The sequence below is a fragment of the Anas acuta genome, chromosome 3 (assembly GCF_963932015.1).
Source record: "Anas acuta chromosome 3, bAnaAcu1.1, whole genome shotgun sequence".
Classification (NCBI taxonomy): domain Eukaryota; kingdom Metazoa; phylum Chordata; class Aves; order Anseriformes; family Anatidae; genus Anas; species Anas acuta.
In genome coordinates this window covers 64846548-64870421 of record NC_088981.1, presented here as the reverse complement: position 1 = coordinate 64870421, position 23874 = coordinate 64846548, and the positions used below count along the sequence as shown (strand labels likewise).

At 41.0% G+C, this 23874-nt stretch overlaps 1 protein-coding gene across 1 annotated transcript in view; it reads left to right on the top strand.

The window, feature by feature from the left end:
* Nucleotides 1–1660: 1660 nt before the first annotated feature.
* CLVS2 (clavesin 2) overlaps nucleotides 1661–23874 on the top strand; it is a 55631-nt gene continuing 33417 nt past the window's right edge. Inside the window, exons 1-2 of the mRNA XM_068677568.1 lie at nucleotides 1661–2748; nucleotides 11686–11860. Of these exons, the coding sequence (XP_068533669.1) occupies nucleotides 2360–2748; nucleotides 11686–11860 (564 nt within the window). The 5' untranslated portion in view covers nucleotides 1661–2359. The remainder of the gene's footprint in view (nucleotides 2749–11685; nucleotides 11861–23874) is intronic.

Sequence of the window (23874 nt, the reverse complement as noted above, 5' to 3'; positions counted from 1 at the left end):
AACATAATTATATATTATATATTATTTTATATTATGTATATAATATAATGTAATATAATATAATATAAAAATAAATATATAAATATAGCTAGATAACAAGAGCAAAAGAAAAGGAAGATTTAATAATGTTAAAAAATGTCACAAAAAATAAAAGAAAAGAAAAAGAAAAAAAGGCACGAAACATTTCTGGAGCAATAACTGCTCTAAGAAAAAGTTATCAACCCAGATGAATCACATCTGTGTAAGGAAGCTACTTTAAGGGCATTTAGCATAGAAATATAAGAATTTTTAGAATGATTCATCCCTCGGTTAGACTGTGCATATTCCTCTCTAGTAAGGCATCTCAAATAACATGGTGCAATTTACATAGAATAAATCTGGGCCATGATCACTGGGCACTCATAAACTGGTCCTACCAACACTTTCAGCTTTAGGCTGTGCCACTGGAAATTTGGTACCCAGCTGAGTAAGAGGTGGTGTTTCTGTCTGCCCTCCCATCTGTCCATGCTGCAGATATTTTGAGACCAGGCTGCTATGAAGAAACAGTGAAAACTTGACTTGATACAAAGAAAGAGATCTGGTGAAGAACAATACAAAACCCTGTAGAAACAAAAGGTCCATTAACTCCATGAAAAAATAATGATTTTGCCACCTGATGACTACTGCTCACTGCATGGCCACACACCCAGCACGTGCTCATGGCTGAGGGCTCCCACCAGCTGCCGAGGTCATCTTTGTCATCTGATGAAGGTCTGCAGAAAATACAGGGTATCATTTAAATGCTTTTATGAGTATCTTTATTTGTCTTAGAACACCAACTATGCTTCCAACTGGTGTAATTCCCATATACACTCTCTGTAAGGATCAGTGACCTCAATGCCTTTTCAATAATTCAGCCTGTGTGCTTTAGCTACGTAATCTCAGGAAAGAAGCCCAATGCAGTATCAAAGAGCTGTGCTTCCTACAGGAAGAAGGAGGAGGTACAGGTTGTAGGCTTCCCTGTGCTTTCTCTGTCTTTGGTGTAAGACAGATTTTCAGGCATATTTGCATCAGGAAGGTCCAGTCCCTCGGACAAAGGTCAGATGCTCTTCAGCAGGAACTTTTCTCGAAATCAGACCGCAGGGGCAAACTTTCCCGCATGAAAAAGGCATCTTTCCTCACTGATGCTCAGAAATCAGGATATTTTTGCCCGTTGCAACACCACGCCAATTTAAATCACGCAGCCTCCGACACTAGGCAAAAAATAGAGGGGCTGCTCCATTTTAAACCCAGGCTCGCATCCTCGCGAAGAGCGGGCTGGGAGGCGAGGCCTCTCTCGACGAAGGGCATTTCTCAGGGGCTCCAAGCCTCACTGGGACCCTCGGTCTCCCCGGGGGCTCCGCGCCCCTGCGCGCCGCGCCGCCACCATCTTGTTGCGCGCAGCCCCCGCGCAAGCTCCGCGCAGCCCCCGGCCCTCCTCTCCCCCGGCCCCCTCCGCGGCCAGGGGCTGAGCCCCCGCGGTGGTCGCTCCTTGTGTCTGTCTGTCTGCCCGTCCGTCCGTGTGTGTGTGTGTGCGCGCGTGTGTGTGTGTGCAAGGCGGGGCCGTGCCGCCCCGCGCCGGCTGGTGCCATCTGGGAGCCGGGGCGTGGAGCGGAGGAGGGCGCAGGAGGGGGACGAGCATCCTCAAGGCCGAGGCTCCGCTCGTCTTGGCGGCGAGCGGGAGGCTCCACGGCACCGGTACCAGCGAAGTACCTGCGGACCGGCTCGCATTCTCCTCCTCCGTTTATTTTTTTGGGGGCTTCCCCCTCCCCCACCTTTTTCTTTTTTCTTTCTTTTTTTTTTTTTTTTTTTTTTTTTTTCCTTCCTGCAGTCCTTCGGAAGCGCTGCCGATCTCCCCTAAATGGTGCCGCTGCGGGAAGGGCAGCCCCCCTGCCAGCCCCGGGCCGGGGGAGCACCCCGGGGCGCTCCTCGCCCTGCCTAGCGGCACCGTCCCCGTCCCCATCCCCGTCCTCGTCCCCGGCGGGGGCGGGCGGCAGGCGGCAGCCCGCAGCCCCGTCCCCGGCGGGTGTCGGCGCCTCTGCGGACTGGCCCCGGGGATGCTGCGGGCCGCCGGCCCCCGCCGCGGGGAGGGCGCTATGCCGGCGAGATAACGCGGCTCCGCCAGCAGCCCGGGGGCGTCGCGGTGCCGGCGGGGGGAGCCAGCCCCCCGGGACCCGGCTGCCGGCAGCCGCCGCGGCGTCTGGGCGGCCGGAGCGAGGCCCGGCGGAGCGGGGAGCGGAGGCTGCGCCGGGGCCGGAGGCTCGCCTCGGGGCCGGAGGCCGGGAGGCTGCGGAGCGCAGTCAGCAGAGGCGGGGAGGAGGAGGAGGAGGAGGGCAGCGCCATGACTCATTTGCAGGCAGGTCTCTCCCCCGAGACCCTGGAGAAAGCCCGGCTGGAGCTGAACGAGAACCCCGACACCTTGCACCAGGACATCCAGGAGGTGCGGGACATGGTCATCACCCGGCCGGACATCGGCTTCCTCCGCACCGACGATGCCTTCATCCTGCGGTTCCTTCGGGCCAGGAAGTTTCAGCACTTCGAGGCGTTTCGCCTCCTGGCCCAGTACTTTGAATATCGCCAGCAGAACCTGGACATGTTCAAGAGCTTCAAGGCCACAGACCCGGGCATCAAGCAGGCGCTGAAGGACGGCTTCCCCGGCGGGCTGGCCAACCTGGATCACTACGGCAGGAAGATCCTCGTCCTTTTTGCTGCCAACTGGGACCAGAGCAGGTAAACGCGGAGCCACCCGCCTGCCTTAACCCCTTCTTCCCCCGGGGGATGCATGGGAAAGGCTGCGCCAGAGCAGAGGGAGGTGGGTGGGCAGTGGGGACACACCCGGCTCTGCCCGCGGGGGCTGGGTACCAGCCTGGGAGGAACAGAGAGATAAGACAGAAGAAATGTATCTTGTGGCTTAGGGCCTCTTCATCCTTCTCATGCTGCATTTCGGGAGGGATGTGGGAAGTGCTCAGCTGCTCTTCTCAGCAGGGTGATTTGAGGTTTATACCTGCCTGCCTGCCCTCAGCCCAAGTGAGCTGGCATGGTAGATGATGTGCTTAGCCTTCTGACAAAGGCTGGCTGCATTCCCTGTGCTGGTCTTTCTGCTTCAGCAAACACAGAGCTGCCCAGGTACAGTAGGATGAAGTGGGGGTAGTTGCTGTTTGCAAATCAGGAGTATCTATCACGGTTCTCGAGCTGAAAAGTTTGCTTGTGCAGGAAACGGAGGCTCTGAATCCTTTCCCTCAGCTAAAGAAAGCTCTTCCTGAGCCACCTGGAAATGCCAGGATGGGAGTTACAGCAACCACTTCTTTGACTTCTTGACGTAGCAGGCTGACCCAAAAGCTGTCTATCTTCAAGGCCCTTTCTTTTAGCAATTAGCTTGATAATATGTGACTATCAGGTGCCGTGCGCATTTTCTCCTGCAGTGTAAAATTGCAGTCACCAAATAGCTTGACTTAAATGTAAATGAATGAGTCCATAAAGGGCGGACTCTCTAAAACCTGCACCTTTGAGCACTGCAACTCTAGGCTTCTCTAGGTTCTCAGCTGGGAGCAGGTTTAAGATCTGCAGCACTTAGAGAACTTAAAATTTTGCTAGTTGCCTTCATCCACATTGTCTTGTGCAATCAACACAAGCAGGGCACTGGCAGGGCTGATATAATGAACTGTGCACGTATCCCAAGCTCACCTAATTTGAGTTGGGGAGAACACAAACATCTAGCAATGTGGATAGAAAGACCGCAGTCTGGGGGATTGTCATGCTTGAGCCTGCCCTCAAAGTGTTTGTGGTAGGTGTCCTCTCGCAGGCTGTGTCAATGGCCATTGCAGGGAGTGATCACTCCACTCTTGGCACCAGTGGGTGCTCCAGCTAGGGATGGGTCTCTGCCTGGGGGACCATCATGCCTCTCCTCCTCTCCAGACAGGGTGGCCACATGCACACTGCTGACTGGGAAAGCTCCCTGGCCCTTGCCAGTCCATGAATTGTTCCCAGGGACCAGGAGGATGTTGTTTGGCACAAATCAAAGCAGTGCTCACAACCATGCTGACAACTAAAAAGTGTGCATGCACATAGGCAGAGCTGGGGCCAGTGTCCTTTTCCTGCTTTGTTTTTCTGGCAGAGGGAGATGAAGAAACAATGACAAACAGAGGTGGTACAGCTAAGGATTGAGTAGCTTCACTGTAGTATTATTTTCCCCATAAAGACCAGGTCAAATTTTTATTTAAAACAAACAAACTCCAAAAATTCTTAAAATCCCCAAAGGAAGAATTAGAAAAGAAGTGAATGTTTAGGCTGTTTATTAAATCATGCATCTACCATGAAGGTGTTCCCTTGTTACAGGTAGCATGGCCTACTGTATTCCCTTATTTCTCGATAATGAAAACAATTCTCAAAAGTTTATATGATATTTTTAGACCAATACTTCCTAGTCAAAAGAACACCAAGAACTTGAGTTCAGACAGAAAGTTGCATTGCAGAAAATAATTGCCATGTGAAATGAATAGCTTTATTTTCTTCTTGGATGTGCTGATATTTAAACTTACCAGCTGACACAACAGGAAATGTATTGTGATTTTTTCAGGAAGTCCTATTTCCTAAGAAACTGTCATTCCTTTCTACAGTCCTTTTGCTCTATCTTATAATAGCAAAGTGACTGAGGTCCACCAGAGTACCTAAGGGCCGTGTTTGCAACAGGGTCCCCAAGGCTCTTCAGCAGTGCATGCCTCTCCGCCAGGGCGAGGGATTTGCTTTCACACAGACCCTGCAGACAAAGGGGAGAGCACTGAAGCCCAGACATTGGGAGTGGCTTGCTCCAAGGCACACAACAAGTCAGTGGCAGATCTGGGAATAGAGCTAGGCCACTTTCTTTTCTAATTAATTGCGTGTCTTCCATTATGTGATGTTCACAACTGGACCTGGGGGGGTATTGTGTAGGGAGCATAGTGGAGTTGCTGCACAGTATGCCTCAAGCTTATGCCTTAGCTGACTTGAGGTACTGCAACATGTAAACAGCGCTCCCCTGACAGCATCACTGGGAGGATTACTTTTCAAAGTTTGTTTTGTTAGGACCTCATCACATGCTTCATAAACTAAGTAAATAGAACACAGCAAGCCTCCAAATTTATCATGTGTGTACAAGTTATTATGGCCAGCATGTAACCATTAGAAATAAAAAGTTCCAATTTGTTATTTAAATGAATTGCAGACATACTATAGATGATTTATATAGCACCAGCAGCCTATGATTTACATAGTTCCAATTAGAAAGAAAAGCGTGGGAGGCAAGAATTCCTGTGGTAAAACAAGCCTGTGTACTCAATGTTAAATCACTAAATTAAAGAAGGGCCTGAAAACTGTACCAGATGTCCTACCATCTGAACAACCAAATCAGACATGTATTTAAAGCAAACAAACAAACAAAAAAAAAAAAAAGAAAGAAAAGAAAAGAAAAAAGGAAGCAAGGTGAAGGATAAGGCATGGAGTAGCCCAGCAGCTTTTCAACAGGACCCTGCTGAACTCTCCATCCTTCCTCTACTGTTAGGGAAGTCAAGATGGATAGCATTCCTGCCAGGATAGCACTCCGGGGGGAATCAGCCTTCCGTATGATCTTCCAGACTGTTGATTCATAACTACATTTGGCTTGTAGGTGTGTACTTGCAGTTGAAGACTCCTCTTTTTTAATATGTCCAGCTGGTGAAGGTTTTTTTTTCAGTTAATGGTACAATTAACTTCAGCTTTTGCAGCAAAGGATCTGTTTCCTTGCATGCTCTTCTGTATGCTTCACAGCATCTGTACGCAAGTTCCCCCATGGAAATTGGTCCGTTTTGATACTGTTTATTTGAAATCTTTCCCTGCATTAATTATCTCAGAGCTTTCCTAGAAAGTGCAATAGAAAACTGCAGAAGAAAAATCCATCGTTTTTGTCTGTGTCATAGTGACCCAGTAGCTCACAACATCCTCACTGCATACAGAAATCCACTGCACTTATTATCATTAGAGCTGCTGTTGCCTCAGATAGTTTAAAGCAAAGGCTGAGTCCACTGCTTTGCTTTCAAAGATGCACTTTTATTTGCAGAAATGCTAGAAATTTTTCCTTCGGTTATATGAAAATTTAAATTCTGTATCTATTATGTGGCTGCTCTGTTCCTCAGCTCGCTATTAACCAGCTGAGTTGGCAGGGTATTTTTCAAGCTCTGGTGGAGGCAGTGTGACAAAATAAATAGCAATACCAACAGTAATAACGTATTAACAATAAAAAATACCTGGTTAATAGAATAAATTTTTGTATGGAAGTAATATATTTCAATTATTATTTATTAACTAGTGCAAATTCATTTATTTCTGTAGCTTCTCCTGCTGAATATCTTATGTTTCCTAGCTTTTCCTCATGTATCCATATCCACCTATTCATATGTGTATTTGGATTGTGTTTTGGCTAGGCATCTTTATGATCAGTGTGTGTGTAAAACTTAGGTCAGCTGATTCTTTCTCCATGGTTGTGGCTCTTAGACACTGGGCTACCAGAAGGAGTAATGAATGGTATTAAGTATGAATCAAAGAGATTGATGAAATCTTATAAAATCTTTGACACATTTTTTTTTCTTTCCTTTTCCCCTGTACATTTGCATAACACTGGTGATGCTTTTCTATTCTGAATAAGGGCCTGCTGCCACTTTTGATCCCTCATCTTCTCAGCACTCAAATCTATACCCAGACTGATGAATCAATGTGATCATTTCTAGACATCATTTCTAGGTACTCCTGTGTATATCCTGAGAGCTCTTTCAATAAAATTATAAAAAATATTAAGCCAGAACAGTAGGTTAGAAATGGGATGATGGCTAGTTTTCTCCTTTAAATCTCAGTGGCACTAGGGCTTCCTTGACAGAAATGCTTTACTTGCCCTGACAGTGGTTATCTTAGAATACAGGTTTGTGAATTTCTTACATGTTTGGGACCTTCAAGAGATATGTGACTTAAATTCAAGTGAAGATAAACTACCCTTTCTCTCTTCTAGTTAACAGTTTACATCCTGAGAAGCAGAATCATTCCACTCAGGCTTAATTTTACGATTTACTTAAAATTTCATGATACTAGGGATAGGGTGAGGATGGGGCAACAGAAGCAAGAAGGCAACCTTGCCAAATTAGATAATCTGTTATTCAGTTTAAATGTAAATTGGCTGGGACCAAAAGCTGCCTAAACAGAAGATAGGGTGGATGTCACCTATCACCAAGAACATTAAGTATTGAAAACAGCTGACACAGCTGGATTTGACATGAGACTTCTGCCTCCTGTGTGTCAGACTTCTGACTCCTGCCTCTGGGAGTGGAGAGAATGCATAGGCCTCATAACCAAGAATCGAAGATGAAAGATCATAGTGAGGTACTACCAAGAACTGATAAACTGATAGCAGTGTTTGCCAGGCAGTTTTTCCTATGATAACTTTGATGCTGTTTGTGTCCCATAAAAAAAAAAATCAAAGAAGTTTTCTGTAAATTGTTGCCACTGATAAATTACAAGACAGTGAAATGTTCTGTAGTTTGTGATGTTCTGTTTTTGATAAATCAAAGCCTCAGTGAGGCATTACTCTAGTAGGCTCTGTTGCCATTGTGGTAGAAATGGTAACCCTCTTGTATTTGTAAGAATCTCTGTCAACATAAGTATTAACTTGTCAGGCCTTTGCAGACTCATTGCCTCAAAGCCAACTGGAATGAAAAATTTCAAGAGAAGGAGACACCAGTCCCCACCTCATTTGAACTCAGTCTGGGACTCACACAGAAAAGGAACATTATAAGTGCATTATGTATGTGTTGACGTATTTCTAGCTTGTGTTATTCACATTATCATCTGGGCTAAAACAGTTGTCTAAACTTTACATTGAATTAAGCACAGTTCTATAAATAGAGGGCATAAAATATATTTAAATTAACCATGAATTCTAGATTATCCTATGAAGTAGTGCTACCTTGCTGGATAGAGTGAATCCTGTAAGTGTCTCTTCAAACAAGTGAATGTGACTGCAGTTAGGCATAAATAAACCAGGACTTGTTTGTGCACAGCCCAAATGGCCACAGGACACACACTGCAGCAGGTCTGCCCAGCGCACCCTGCTTACTCGGCTGTGATGCTGCAGTCGCTTTGAAATGGGCCAGAGCAAAATGAGAGGCTCCTAAATAAACACTGTAACTTAACACCGATCAGTAAGAATAAAATGGTAGTGTCTTTCATTCACACTGAACACCACATTCTCTTTGCATTAATGTTAATATGTTCATTTTTTTTTTTCTTTCTTCTTTTCTTTTCCCCGTAAAATATAGAAAAGCAGTCAAAGCCATCTTGGACCAAATTTATTTCATAGTCACTAGCAGCACATCCTTTTCATTAGTCATATTTCTGTATCTGTAGAGAAAATAATTTCAGTCTTCAGCAGTGCAGTCCCACGGACAAGGTTGGCTCTCTTATGTAAGGAAAAGCTTTTTCTAAGAAAAAAATATACTACCTTCTTAAATCATTTTTTGCGAAAGTCTGCAAACTAGTCTGCAAAACATTAAAGTATAAGCACACCTTAAACCAGTAATTTTTGCGTCACCTTAAAACTGTAATTTGTGCGTCAACTTTTACATAGTGCTCTGGGTGCTCTATTTCTGCAGAAGTAGAACATATGAAATGCAGACTAATGCAGGTCTCTGGAATTGGTGTTCCAGCTTTCCAGGGACTTACACTTCAGGAAGGACTGGATGATCAGCTTTCAGCAGATGGAGTTTAACTTTTAGCTATGAAGGTGTGAGATACATTTCATCACACATCTGTGAAAGCTGATAAAAGACTTATTTTGGCAAATATTCCTGTTGTGGCTTTGTCTGGGATAGAGTTAATTATGGAGAGACAATTGCGCGTTTAGAATAACTAATGCAGGAATAACATAGCATGGCTATTGTGCAAAACAGGTCTCCATGCTCAGAATGATAATTTGTCCAGCATAATACTGCAGTCACCCACACCTACCTACTGGTTAAATTTCCAGTGTTTGTCTGGAGACAGCCCATAGCAGATAGTTTGTGTGAGACTGTGTAAACAAGTTCAGTGGAATTTGGGTTATCTTGTGGTTACCTGTGGGTAATGGTGTACCCATAGGTTTGCTTGATGCGTGTTTTTTGTATATCTGCACCAAGTAATTTTTCCCACCTTTTGTATACAGAGGATTTTAATTTCCCTAAAGTCCAGCCAAGAGCTGAGCACATATTTTAGTACAGCCTGTGCATCCTGGTGCTGATATGAACAGCAGTAGCAGGGAGGTGAAAAGTTTCACAACATGCAGGTGGAGTGGATTTAAGACGAGTCTGTACATAAATAACTATGTGCTATTGGAAAGCTTTAATATATTTTCTTTAATCATATTTCATTTGCTTGTACTGTTCAAGTGATACCTGCAGTATTCAGATTGCCATTTGTAGCACCTAAGTTTCATCTATTTCACCAAGTTTACATTTCTGGCTTGCCTCAGCATGTGTCCAGAGGAAAAGAAGCTTCAAAAATCCACTAATGGATTTGTCTTTTCTGTTTTTCCCTTTTGTACTTAAGCAAAGTGTCAAAACCAAGAGAAGATGTCCATTACAGAATGAAAGATAGCTCCTATTTCCAACTAATTGCTACAAAGGGTATTTGAGGGGAGAAGCTTCTTTCTTAGTGACATGTCCCTGCATTCTCTTAATATGGCTTTTTAGACTTAAAAGAGTACTTCAAGTACCTTCCTTTGGTAGAAAATGTTCTTGTTTGCTTTTAGCTAGATCTTTGTTCTTCAGGACTTGTTTTCACTGAGAGGACAACCTTTTGTCTTTTCCTGTGGGAAAATATACAATATTGTCATTGCACTGTGGACTGTATTTCTTACACTAAGCAAACATGAAATAGGAGTTATGCTGAATATGGCACAGATTTGTGGAGACCCAGCTCTGTGACTATTGGTTACTCTCTGTGGTGTCTGAAGTCCTGGCCTCATTGGTACCTGACAGTTTTTCCATTGTCTTGAACAAATTAAGAATATTGTTATGTATATATGTGTTTGCACATATACATCTCTACATGTATCACTTAGGTATACATAAAATATTTTAGGGACTGTCTTAGAGGACTGATCAAAGCATCCTTATGTCTAATGCATGGGATTTCTAGCAGCCTTATGCTACCAGAGAACTATTAATCCAAAGCATGTGATGTGTTCATAAAGTTCCTAGGGAGGATGTCAGAGATCTATATTGGGAACATGGGAATCTTCTTGGACTGGAGGTTGGGTGTTTGCAGCAGCCATCTGCTTTGAGGAGCTTCTCTCCTGGAGAATGAGTATTTTAAATGGGGTGGTATAAATGGCAAGTGGGGTTAAGCTAATTTTATGATTTGAGTATTTCTAATGCTTTTCCTGTAAATATGAGTTCTAGTAGATCTTCCTCATACTGAGGACATTTGTAAATAGCTCTCCCAATGAATCATCAATTGATATAATTTCCTCCTCCGTGGCACCTTTCCCCTGGGAAGGTCTCTTACAGGGTGTATTTCCAACTAATTTTATTTAAAAAATACTATTTATGAGACCTGTACCACCTTCTGGAGCTAACCAGAGGGTTTGGAGGCAGTTGGCCACTCTCTGTCCCAGCCCCTGCCTCTGAACACAATGCTCTACACCTCACTCCCTCAGGGTAAGCGCACTTTAATCCTGGTCCTGGCAGTTGTACAAAATGTAGATCATACAGGGATTTTTAGTATGCACTTTGATTAGGTGCCTCCACTGCCTTTGCATGGGGAGCTGTGCTGCTTGGAGAGAGGGGGAGCATCACCTCTGCTATTCCTGAGGCTTTGCCCCTTCCCTGCTGGGGAGTTTTGCACAGGGCAGGCAGGGTGCACCAAGCTTGCTTTACTGTACCTGCTGCAGAAACAATCAAACCTTTGATCCCTCAAGGAAAAACTTCCATTTTCAGTAATGGCCTTTTTTTTTTTTTTTTTTTTTTTTTTTTTTTTTTTTTTTTTCCCTGCCAAAGGGAAATAGAGAATTTCAGAGTCTTGAGGATTTCCATAGGGAAATTACAGAGAAGAATTTTGCTTGTGCAGTTCACTCTCCCTGCTGAAAAAAATCTGAACAAAAAAGAGGGAGCATACCAAACTACCTGCAAACTTTAGATCTCAGAAGAGTAAAATATTAGAAAAAAGTTATATCTCAGAAAAGTGGAAAATATAGAGGAGAATATGAAAAATCTTATCCTAGTCAAACAAATCAAATTCAAACTAAAACTAAAACTAAAACTAAAACTTTCTTAAATGAAAAGAAGAATCATGGAAAACAAAGCTTCCCCTATTATTTCCTGGGGAAAACAAACCTTCTGTTGTTTACTTGTTTTAAATTTGTACAGACAAATTGGTGTTTTATATTCTTGTATTTTTCTTTTGGATAGCTGATGGTTTAGATGTCTATAATCCTGCTTCAGAGGATGAAGTCAACTAACTGAGCTTTTGAGACTTTCCTGGCTTTACATACCCCTAGCTTCTGAGGTTACATGTGCATCCCTTTCTGTTCGGATAAGCAGTGCAAAGGAGGAACACTCAGAACTTCTCCCTGTCTGTGCTCTTACCCTATCTTGGCATACATGGCCTAACTAATTCTCCGCTTCACATTCACAGGTACACACTGGTGGATATTTTGCGCGCCATACTTCTTTCTTTAGAAGCCATGATAGAAGACCCCGAGCTGCAAGTGAATGGGTTTGTTTTGATTATAGACTGGAGCAACTTCACCTTCAAGCAGGCCTCCAAGCTCACACCAAGCATGCTTAGATTAGCCATAGAAGGCCTTCAGGTAATGTTTTTCTTTTCCTTCTCTTCCTAATACCCTCCCCCCTCCCCCCCACCTTCTCTTTTTGGATGAAGCTAAGTTGTGAATTCAATATGGTAACTGCAGTAACTCTTAGTGTAACTCAAGTGCCTTCTTTGCAATAACTAAGAGGTAACTTCTCTGTCTTTATCCCAACGTGGCTGACTTCCTGTAAATTCAGACCATAGCTTCTGGAGCAAGTTGCAAGTAATCAGTTTATCTTGTCGTTTTGGACAGGACTAATGGAGTGTGTGGTTCTGCTGCCTCCCCAGGTCATTTGTTTCATAGATTCCACTGGAGACAGGCTCACACTATATCACTTGCCCTGAAAAGTGTGGCACACTGTGAAGAGACAGGTAGCTGGGACTATTTACTCACTGAAAGGTCAGCATGTGCTTGACTTTTTTGGTCAGGATTAATTTGGACAGCAGCTTCTAGGTTTGAGCATGTAGTGATTTAAATTTATTTCTACTCATTGTAAATGTCCTTTACACAGCACAGGCACATATGTGGAAAGGATACCACGTAGCTCTTGACCCATGATCTTTAATGCTTATTAAAATGAAAACCTGGAATGTGTGAGGTAGTTGTTTACTGTACAAGCTTGAGGTGCCGTGTTAAAAACACCCGTAATTCACTGCCACACATGGCAGTGTGCTCTGGTTTTACAAGGACATATATTTCTTTTCAGTGATATTTTTACCATTTATACATTTTTATTACTTATAAAGCAAAATAGCAACCTAAACTTTGAACTTTCTTCACTTTGATATTGCTATTTTTGAAGAAACATGGAGCAGGAATATGGAGTTTTGATCTACATCTTGAAATGGCTTAAACAGCATCCAGTCTGCTGTTGCACAGAGAAAGGTGGTGACAGTCATGAAATGAAGATTTGGACTTTCATTTTGTTGTACTTCCATATACAACAGTGTGATTCCATGGTCTTGAGATCTACATCATAAGACAGCAGAGAGATCTGTACTTTAATAGTGCTGTTTTCTTTTATAGTTTTTTAACGTTGTTTTCTTTGTGCTGCTTTTAAAAGTTAACCATTGTTTTCTCATTTAGATCATGAATAAATACTTTAGTAGTCTTTGTTTTTAAATGGTGATGTCTCTACTTGGACATGAATCAGAGTTTTTTTTGACGAGAGCTGCAGTGAATCTGAAAGTATGATATATGACCTACATCTGAAAGTATGATATATGATCTACCAAACTTCAGTTGGACTTTGGAACTCTATTCTCCAACCACCATATAGTTTATTGGTGAGTTGAGGTGAAGTCTGTAATCCCCAATATCTCCAGTCTGACAGTGGCTATTACCCAGGGCATCATTTTTTTGCCCACAGTCTCCAGTCCTGTTCAGTCTAGGGATATAAAACCAGGCACAAAATACTGCAGAAGAGGGAATGAGAAAGCGCTGAAGTGGCAAATATGAGGTAAAACTTACCCAACACTTGAGTAGTCTGACCTAATGTGTGACGTGTTTTCTGTAAGCAGCAACTTTGACAAGGCCTTTTATCACAATACTTTTTTGTGATGGGAGAGGTTCAGATTGGATATCAGGAAAAGATTCTCCACTGAGAGGGTGGTCAAGCACTGGAACAGGCTCCCCAGGGACGTAGTCAAGGCACTGGGCCTGACAGAGTTTAGTAAGTGTTTGGACTGTGCTCTCAGTCATATGGTCTGAATTTTTGGGTAGACCTGTGTGGAGGCAGGAGTTGGACTTGATGATCCTTATGGGTCCCTTCCAACTCAGGATATTCTATGATTCTATGATTTTGCAGAAATCAATTAGATGGGTTCTTTTAATACACTCTTTCATTTTGGGTGGAGAAGGACTGAGGGATTGAGGGCTAACATTCCTATACTAGCAAAATTAACTGATTTGCTAGCCATGTTTTGCTAGTTATACTACCTAGGGACTTGTCTTTATTTATTTATTTATATATTACTTAAATAAACATTTTTTATGTAGCGTTATATTAGAATTAATGAAAAAGGCTGAAGACAACTGTGCTGAGCATCTTGGACAGAGAACCTCCCTTCAAAAATAATTATGATCAGGAAGGAAATAAGAGGAGAGCATGGTGAAAAGATAGTGCAGAGACACTCTGGGCAAGGGATGCATTTATTTGAATTTTACAATATTTAATTCTTGAAATATTCCATTTTCTTACCCTCAACAGAGATTACTTTTTCTTTCATTTTGGACAAAAATATGTAGCAGAATCATCTTTCTGAATGATATTAAATTTAAAAGTGCTTACTCAAGGAAAAGAACAAGAAAAACTCATGAACACAGTTTGTTTATGATTTTTGTAAGTACTTTTGGTTTAATCAGAGAAATGGAATTTACTTTGGCTTATAAGGTTTAACAGGGCTCAAGATGCTGAACTTTACCATTTGGGGAATTTAAACATTTGTTTTACTTGGGTGGGAAGGGACAGGGGAAGCGGGATTAGTGACTGCTAAATTTGCTGTTGACCAAATCCCTTTGCCTCTTCCATGAAATCTACTAAATTTGCGTTATATTTGCTTAACTTCCATGGTGAGCAGAATATTGAATATGACATGTAGCAAAGCGAACTGCTTACAAGCTATGGTGTTTCTGGGCTCTTCACAACTGCTTATTTTTTTAGGAAATTGCTTTTGAAAGTATAGTAAGTAAATATATACAGTTTTCTAATGAAGACAGGTTCTGCTTTACACTTCATCTGCATATATGTGTTAAGTGGGAGTATGAAAAGAAGCATACTCCTAAAGGACTTTAATACATTAGAAAAACATCCTAGGTATCTGCAGTTGTTTTCAGGAAAAAGGCCTTTTGGACATGACATTTTTAATCTTAAAGGCCAGTGATCATCTGTGATTCAATGATTAACTGATGTGAATTTCCAGCATATCCATCCCAATTTTGCTGTACCATTCAACCGTTGCAGTTTAGACCACTTCTGATTTTTAGGTCAAAGAGGTTTACTGGCCAAGAAACAGTGACTGATTCCTGTGGAGGTTGGGGCACTCAGCTGGGATTCTTGATGCTGCAGTTTCAGCTGATTCATTGGCCTTGTCCTAATGGAAGAAAGTGATACTCTTCCTTTTTGGATGCTGGTGGTTACAGGATTTATGTTGCTCCTAGTCTATGAGAAGGAGAATTAAAATGTAGATCCCCTATACTTTCTGTAGTGAAGAATAAGCACATAAGCAAATACATGTGGTTTTCTATTTTCTGAGAAGGATCTGTCTGGATTAGTTACCTGGGAGTACCTAACAGTTGAGGGCTGTGAAACCTGAGTAGATGAGAGTATCAAACATTATTTGAGGAGTAGGACCTAAACTTAAACTCTGACTCTGGTACCTTGTCTTGGCTCTTCCCAGAATATTCAATAGGCTGGTGTCTGTGAATCACAGTCTTTTGTTGCCCACTTTTCCCCATTTATTGCTTTCTGAGTGCTGAATTTGGGCTTGTGAATGAGCTCATGTTACTCAACAGCTCAGCTCCCGAAAGCAGGAAATGTTTTATCTTGTTACAATGCTCTGGTGTCTTGAATAAGTCCTTTTCAAAACTAAAAATTTTACAAAATTTTGTCTCTTTCTCCAGCAAGGTGCTGTAATCTGAGTGCTTCAGCTACTTTTCTCATAGAAAGAAAAACTCTTGAGAACTCAGAACAGAGTCAGTCCTATCTTTAAATAGGTAGTGATGAACTCTGAGCTATTAATACATGAGAATGAAATCTTGCAGTTACAGTCTTGTAAATAGCTCTAAGAAAATATCGTCTCAATATATAACTTTGGTCAAAAAGCAGATCAAATGTTAGCAATTATAAGGATAGAAATGGAGAGAAGAAAACATGCTGAATCCACTGCATACATCTGTGCAATTGCTTCCATCTTGAACTTTGTGGATGCTTTAGATTTTCTGTCTCAGAAAGACTATTTAGAACTGGAAAGCATTAACTGAAAGAAAATAATCAAATGTATGGTCTGGTATATAAGGAGCAACTTAATTGTCTGGGATTCTTCAGGATGAAAGGAAAAAAAATGTGGAGGGAAACTACAGGTATCTTTAAAACCATAAAACCACAGGATAATCCAGGTTGGAGGAGACCTCAGATCATCAACACCAAACTCTTGCTTAAAGCAGGGTCCCTCTGAGGTCAGACTGGGTTACAAAACATGTTTTGGGTGGCTGGAAAGAGCTGACAGGCTGCAGATGGGCCAAAAAGATCATCTAATTTCACCCCCCCCTGCCATGGACAGGGACATGGTGATTTATATGACATGGTGATTCTTTATACAGTAGCCAATAATTTGTGGTACTCCTTGCTGTGGAAATTCTGGGTGATAAATATTGTGTTCAGGTAAGATGGATAAGTTAGTGAAACAGAAATAAACTGAGGATTACTAACTACACAAAAACCTCATAAAGGATTGAAATTCCTTGGGCTGCATACAGCTGGAGATGAGGTGAATGCCAATTGCAAATACAACATAAGCTGTCTGTCTTGTATGTGCTTCAGACACTCATTTTTGGCCTCTTTTAAGGAGAGAATGTAGGGTTAGATGGACCTTTGGTGGGACATAATTAAGTCATATGTACTTCTTCCCGCCCTTATAACCTTTCTTTCATTTTACTGTTCCTGTCTCTCTGATGATCTCTTTTGCCTTAATATGCTTAATATGTAGCTGGGGACACGGGCAGGAGGGAAGAGGTTCTATGATTCTTTTCTTTGTGATTGCCCTTTTATAGCTACCGGGGCTTTTTCTCAAGTATTAGGACACCACTGTTTTCAGAAGTAATTAAAAAAAAAAAAAAAGGTGACAAAGACCAAAAATGCAAATTTATGAAAATTATGTTGAAAGTTCCATTTTAGTATTAGGTCCAATAGGCAGCTTGGGGGTAACTATAAACGAGTTTTGCAAAACAGAAAGTTGTGGGCATGCACGAGACACATTAAGTGATGATTGATTAACTGATATTCAGGATTCTAAGACCTGGAACACCAAATCCTTCTTAAATGCTTGATTTCTATTTAGCTCATAATGGTAGTTGCATACATGACAGACTCATTTTTCATGTTGTCACTCAGGCAGGCTGTACCTCCAAATGCTTTGCAAAATTGCAGTTATTGGTGGCTGAGCATAGTTATTGGTGGCTGAGCATAGTTATTGGTGGCTGAGTATTAATGCTTTTCATCTAAATGAAACAATGGAGAAAAGGAGATAATACACATTTGTATTGGAAACTGAACATATATCAACAGCATTGTTGCAGAAGACAGAAGAATCTTGCTTTTGAGTTGAGGATGTTTACAGGGACAGACTGATAGTGTTTGGGGGACAAGGCAGGTCTTTCAACTGATTATGACTAATTTTTTGTTACAAAGGAAGGATTCATAAGCTAAAACATACTCATTACTCTGAATGTGAAAGCAAAACAGAAAGAACACAAAGACAGCATGCTTGCAGCTACTATTGCTATCCAAAACATCTTTAAAACAGTTGTTCTTGTGAATTATAAGCATAATAACCCCAATCAGATTTGCTGCAGCAGGGTAAGATGGAACAGCCACCTAGTTTTGGACTACATCTCTACAACCAACAGGTTGCAGCGTCAAGAATTTGTAGGTCAGGAACTTCTAGAACAAAGGATGCCTCTGAAAACAGTATTTTGACTTCACATAATTACATGGTCAAGTGCTCTGTAAAACACACACACAGACACACACATGACTTTTAAATATCTTTTAATCCCAATTTAAAAACAGCAAAATAACTCAGAAAACTTGACTTTACTGCTTCAGTTTTCAGTCAGTTTTTGAGATTAGGGTCCTGCACTGGGGAGGACATTAAAAAGTAGTAGGCTCAGGATAGTTAAACTCTTTGTAAATGTCAGAGTCCCCTGAACCCAGGACCAGCTCAGAGACTCAAGGAATGTGCTTGTAAACAGCACAATTCGTATCAGTTCAATTCATGTTCTGCAGCAGCAGCAGCAGTAGCAGAACTGGGTATTTATACTAAGAGTTCATTATTTTAAAAGAGCTTATCTATATTTGATCTCTTTTACTTTTAAAAGGCCATCAAAAAGGCTTGCTGGCAATTTGCTGTGGAAAAAGGGTGGGCTGGAGCTGACTGTTAGTTCTGGCTTCTCACCCCTGGATGGGCTAAACCTGCCAGGTAAGAAAGGACTTGATGGCCAGAGCTTGAGTTCAATTGCTTACAGACATGTCTGTATTGACATAGCCATTATTCAGCATGGTCCAGGCTGTTAAAAACTTGTTCTTTGAAGCAAGAATAATTCATTTCCTTGCCAGATTCTTTTATGATGATCATCAATAAAAAGTCATCGAATGCCTTCTAAATGGTGATTTATTTTCACAAACATGTTTTTTTTTTTTTTTTTTTAAGATGAGGGGATACAATTATCTATCAGTTATTTAGTTATTTACCTATTTATTTATTTGCTTGTTTATTTATTTCAGCTAAGAACTATTCAAGTGAAATATTACTGTTAAAAGCATCTGCTAATTTGTGGTGCCCACTGTGACAGGCCATGAGACAGTGGCTTGATTTTTAGACATACATGTATTTCATATATTCCCAGTCCAGCTGCCATTGACTTGCCATCAGGAGGATTCAAGACGTGAAGATTTGATCTCCAATGTTCAAACCAGGAGCCTGAATTCTAGCATGGCCTATATTTAGAGCTCCTCATTAAATGCTCTTTGAATATGACTCTGTGTGGGCTGTTGCCTCTTTGAAACAAGTAGTAGCAAGCAATAAACTGAGCTCCTCTTTCACCCCCAGAAACTCTGCTGTGTGGCATCTTGCTGAAAGCTGCAAGGATCCATAATGAAGTTAAATATCCACCACAGAAACACTGCCACTGGAGTTAGCAGAGTAACTGACTGTAGAGGGTTGCCATCATCCCTGTGAAAAAACATGAGAAAGAGAGTGGGCACTTTGCCAGTGTTTTGTAGATATTTGTTGTAAGCAAGGCGTGATGTGTTGTGGGGATCTTGGCTTTATTCAGTCTCTTTGATCTAGCTGGCAGAGACTCTTGTGCCCGTTCCTCCTGCCCTCTGAGCAGCCTTTGTTCTAGCCCTATCACTTCCTCAGATCCTCATCCCACTCTTTTACACATTGCCTAGTTTTGTACCAGTCTTCACTGATGTGGGCTTTTGTCTCAGTGTCCTGATGGCATGCCCCAATATCTGTTGTTGTGGGTGATTGCATGGCATGCTAAGGTCATCTTAGATTCCCAAGGAGATCTGAGCATTTTGTGGTCTTCAGATCTCCTTACAGCCAGTGTTCCCATTGATCTTCATGTCATTCCAGAAAGCAGCACTAGAGAGTGTGTCCTGATCATTTGACATTTGAAGTGAGTCCTTTAGGCAGCAAGTGGTTAAGGAAACTGTCGCTGCAGTTGCTCAGACTGGAGCTGGTGTGCTTGGTATATATGAATCAGTGCTCATGGGGCCAAGAAGAAGATGACAGGAACTTCTGGGGGATGTAGTGGAATGACATGGTATGATCTGGGAAAAGATTTACTCATATCCATTTTTTAATTCTGCTTTAACAAGCCAGCCATGATTAGTTTACACACCAGTGAAATAGTTGCCATTTTTCCATCAGTTCTCTTAACAGAAAGGAGCATCCAGTTAGACTTATTGCAGCCTGAGAAAAAGATAATAGAAGAGTTTCTTTTTGTACATGCATATTATCTCTCTCTCTCTCTTTTTTTTTTTTTTTTTTGGTAAATGCTAACCACTTTTTTTCCCCTTGGGAAACAGAATCTATCAGTATTAAATAATGACAACAAATCCATTACCCTGATTAAGCTGAAAAATTAGTATTATGCTGAGGTGAGTGGCACCAGCATGAAAAAAGTAGGGCTTGTAGCATGAACTTGGTGTAGGGAATTAAATTTTGGCACCATGATTGACTTTCTGTTGTCTCTGGTAGTCCACAGTTCAACAACTATACAGTAACAACCATTCCTTAATTTCAAAATATATAGTTATTTTTGGAAGTGATCATCCTCAGTCAACACCTACATATTTCTCTTTGCTTCTATATCATAAGTTCATGAGGGATATAAATAATTTCTTTCCTCATACGGTCACTCAGAAATAAAGCTTTTTCTAAATCGTAAAGACAGAGACCGAAGACGGATTTTAAGATCATAGTTCACCTTCCTGCTAAGGTAAGATTAGCTCTTATAAGGATATGCTGGATCATTTTTGGATAACCTTTGTTTTCTCTGATGTTCCTAAATCCTCTGTGATCTTATTTGGCTGTGCACAGTTGGGTTTCTGTTACTGTCTTCTGTATATACTGCCGTTGCACTTAGTCCATGGTATAACAGCTGAACCTTTGTTGCTCTTCAAAACAATACGTTGTAATTTATTGTTATTTTTGTTGTTGTTTGTTTATAGTCCTTCAGAAGTGTTCAGCTCCTATGACAATTATTTTAGTGAATCCAATTTGACTTTGCTTCTAAGCAAAAATTTTACACTGGCTATAAGTGATTGTCATGCAGGAAAAGCAGTGTTATGATATCTCCCTAATGTTGAAAAAGCACACATGGGAGATTCCTGTAGGGGTACTGCCACAAAAACATGAAATTATATTGTTTGGCTGGTGATGGTTTTCTCTCATGTCATGTTTCATAATGAAAAAAAAAATAGGACAATTCAATTCTCATATGTTTTGATTGGCATAACTAAGTTTAAATAGGTGCTAATCCAGTGCTTTAAAATAGTTCAGGATCTGAAAGTTTAGATTTATAACACATTAAAAAATAAATATTTTTAAAGGAAAAAGTTAAATATGAACTTTTTCTAAAAATTCAACTTTCTAGAACACTCCCAACTACGATTGGAATATCTAATGGATAATACATTAAAAACAGCAATAAAAGCGTAACAAAACAACAACAACAAAGCAAATAGAAAAGAAATAAACCCAAAGCAAAACAGATTTTTCCATCCATTTTCTGCATATTTTGCAAAGATCAGAGCACATTTTTAAAACAGTCTTTTGAGTTATTATTGCATGGAATGAGAAAGACCTTGTAACCTTTTCCAGTGTCTTCTGTAATAAAAAGATTGAGCACATATGTTTGTCTAAATTTAATGAATATCCAAACACAGATATGGACTGAAATCTGAGGTGGCTACACTTATTATCCCATTGGTGGATAATTGGGTGTAGATTCAATGAAAAAAAAAAAGTTCAATACTAGTAAAGCCTTATATCAGCATCTCACTCAGAACAGTTCTGGCTCTTGTCAAAGCGTTTGCAGTTTCTTGGGTTACATTTTATGTTGTGCCTCACAGTTTAGGCTTGAGTTCTGGCTATAAAATAAGTATTCAGTCCTCTTATGATTGACACTAATGCCACAAAATCTGTGGTTAAAGATTGTGTTTTGTATTTGTTATTAGCTTGCTCATGTAAGTTGGTTCTTAAGAATCAGCGAGGAGCTGGCTGATCCCTTTAACCATTTATTTTCCCATCCTTTATCCCTGGTGGTTTTAAGATATAAACCTTTTAAGCAAGTAAGGTTTGCTGCAAGTTGGGTCTTGTGTTTCAAAGCTTTTTGTTAGGAATATTCAGCAATTGATTTTCGCTAGAAAACCTGAGGGCATCTTCATACTACTGCTATCAGTATGATCCAATTCTGTTCTCCACAGAAATTCAGCAGGGGTGCAATTTAATGAGACCAATGAGAGGAATCTGACCACTCTATTTATAGAACACTAATTGATCAGGGTAGCCATGATAGTAGGAAACTTCAGAGAAAATCAATGTGGTATCAAATGAAAGTAGCACTCAAGCTCTTAAAGAGACCTGCATGGAAAGCCAATTAGGTATGAATCTATTTGATGATCCATGGGGACAGCTAGGACCATGTGTGTTTTTCAAGTTTCAAAAAAGAAATCAAACTGAATAGCATCTTACTTGCAAGGTTACCCTTACTACATATTTTCTTCTTCATCCTATTGATATACTCTCTCATTAAATCTTGATGAATTGTTTTACTTTCATATGGTGACTGTAAATGCCTTCTTTTAAGAACCCCCCTTTGACAGCCTTTACAGCATTTTTGTAATGAGCTCTGATGTCCCTCTCTGAAGAAAGCAGTAACACTTTGTAGCAGGACTACATAGCCTCTTGGCTATGTGTCCAGGGCTCCAGCACAGTCCCAAGTCTCAGGGTTTTCACTTACATACAGGAAGAAAAAGGTGGTCCTTCGATCTCCATTTTCATTCCTGTCATTCAAACACTTGTGATTGTGGCAGATATACAAAGCTTAACCATTTATACTTATTGCTAGTGTTTCTTAAAGGCCATGTAACGTATTTTCTGCATGTACAGATCTCTGCTTTCTCCTCTGATTTCATTTTTGTTTCCTCATGATATCTACTGGAAGTCCTAAACAAACCCCCATGCCCCATCCCCAAGATTTTTATTTTTTTTATTTTTTGTCAGGTATTCTCCTTAACTGTGTGTATCTGCATGACATGGGGCTGGCTGCATTTCAATACAGTGTGTTTGGGTTGCTGTAGCAAGGTGGAGCAAGGAACAACCTCCTGTAACATGCTTCTGAAGGATCCAAAAGGGGAACACACATGCGCTTTGGTGACTTACCTATTCTAAAAAAAATGGTGACAAACAGCAAGGAGGAGAATCACTACTTAGACTTACATGCAAAGCTGTTCAAGCTAGTAACGTGTCTCCTTTCCTTTCATGATTAAATGTGCTTACAATTAAGTAGATAAAAATCTTGCTTCATTTTACAGCATATGGGATACAATGAGGAAGAATTCTGAGGAAGAATTCTTTTTTTTTTTTTTTTTTCCCAGTAAGATAATCAAAGACATGGCATTTGAAATAGCTGCATAAATAATTCTGTTTTTCTGCTGCTGAACAGGAAAGGAGTAAATAATCTGTACCTTCCATGAACAGTTAATTTCTCTGGGCTAAATTTATATAATGGCAATATCTGAGAATGTTAATAATGCTACATTTTCTGTTCATTCAGTCTTAAGCATAGGTGGAGGCAGAGGGTTGTGCCTTAATTAGCTAGATGAATAATGTTAGAAATATTGTCAATTATCAATATGGTCTTCATCTTTGTTTAAGCCCCAATTGGGAATACAGTTCCTGATGACATCAGCAGTTGCCGTGGTGAACTTTCATAAGCTAGTCTTTAATCTTTCATTAAATCACAGACTAGGAAAGCAGACATGAGGACTGCAATGAAAAAATCATACATTTGCAGCATTGATGTCTTCTCTGAAAAAAATATAAAAGGCATGACTTTGTGTTTTTGGAAAGAAAAATTTGCCGCATTGGTGAGCACACTCTATCAACCACATATATCATCTAAGCAGTACCATGAAGGCATAAATTGCAGGATGTAAACAGAGCTGAAACATGTGGTACTTGAGTGTGGTCAAAATCAAGTATGACACTAGGGCCTGAGTATGATGAATAGCTCAGCACCATTATGCTCAGTGTTGGAGAATGGAGGTAAGAGTGGCAATTTTTAGTGGCTCTTCTTGGTACATTGGGCTTTAGATAAAAGCTAGGCATTTTTTAGGTTTGGCCAGAGCAACAGGTGTAATTTTAAGTTATTGAACAGGAGGACACTAGAGAAGAGATGATCTTCATGTGAGCTACCAGTACAGAGATGATTAAATTCATATTTGTGGAGGTGGATGTCGTGGCTGAGAGATGGGGAGAGAAGAGGAAGGGAGTGAGGGCAGAGTACTTTGGGGCCTGTGCAAAGGAAAGTTGTTTGGGAAAAAAGCTCGCCAAAAGACAGACCTGGAAGGAGCTGAACCAGCTGAGTAACCAGGTCAGTTTAGGATAACTGCAAATTGTGTACAAATCAGATGTACCAGTAGACTTGTGTAGGAGGACAGGACAGGGTCTGAGTTTCATTAAGACCAGAGTAGAGTATGAGTTGAAACTCAAAGCGGTTGA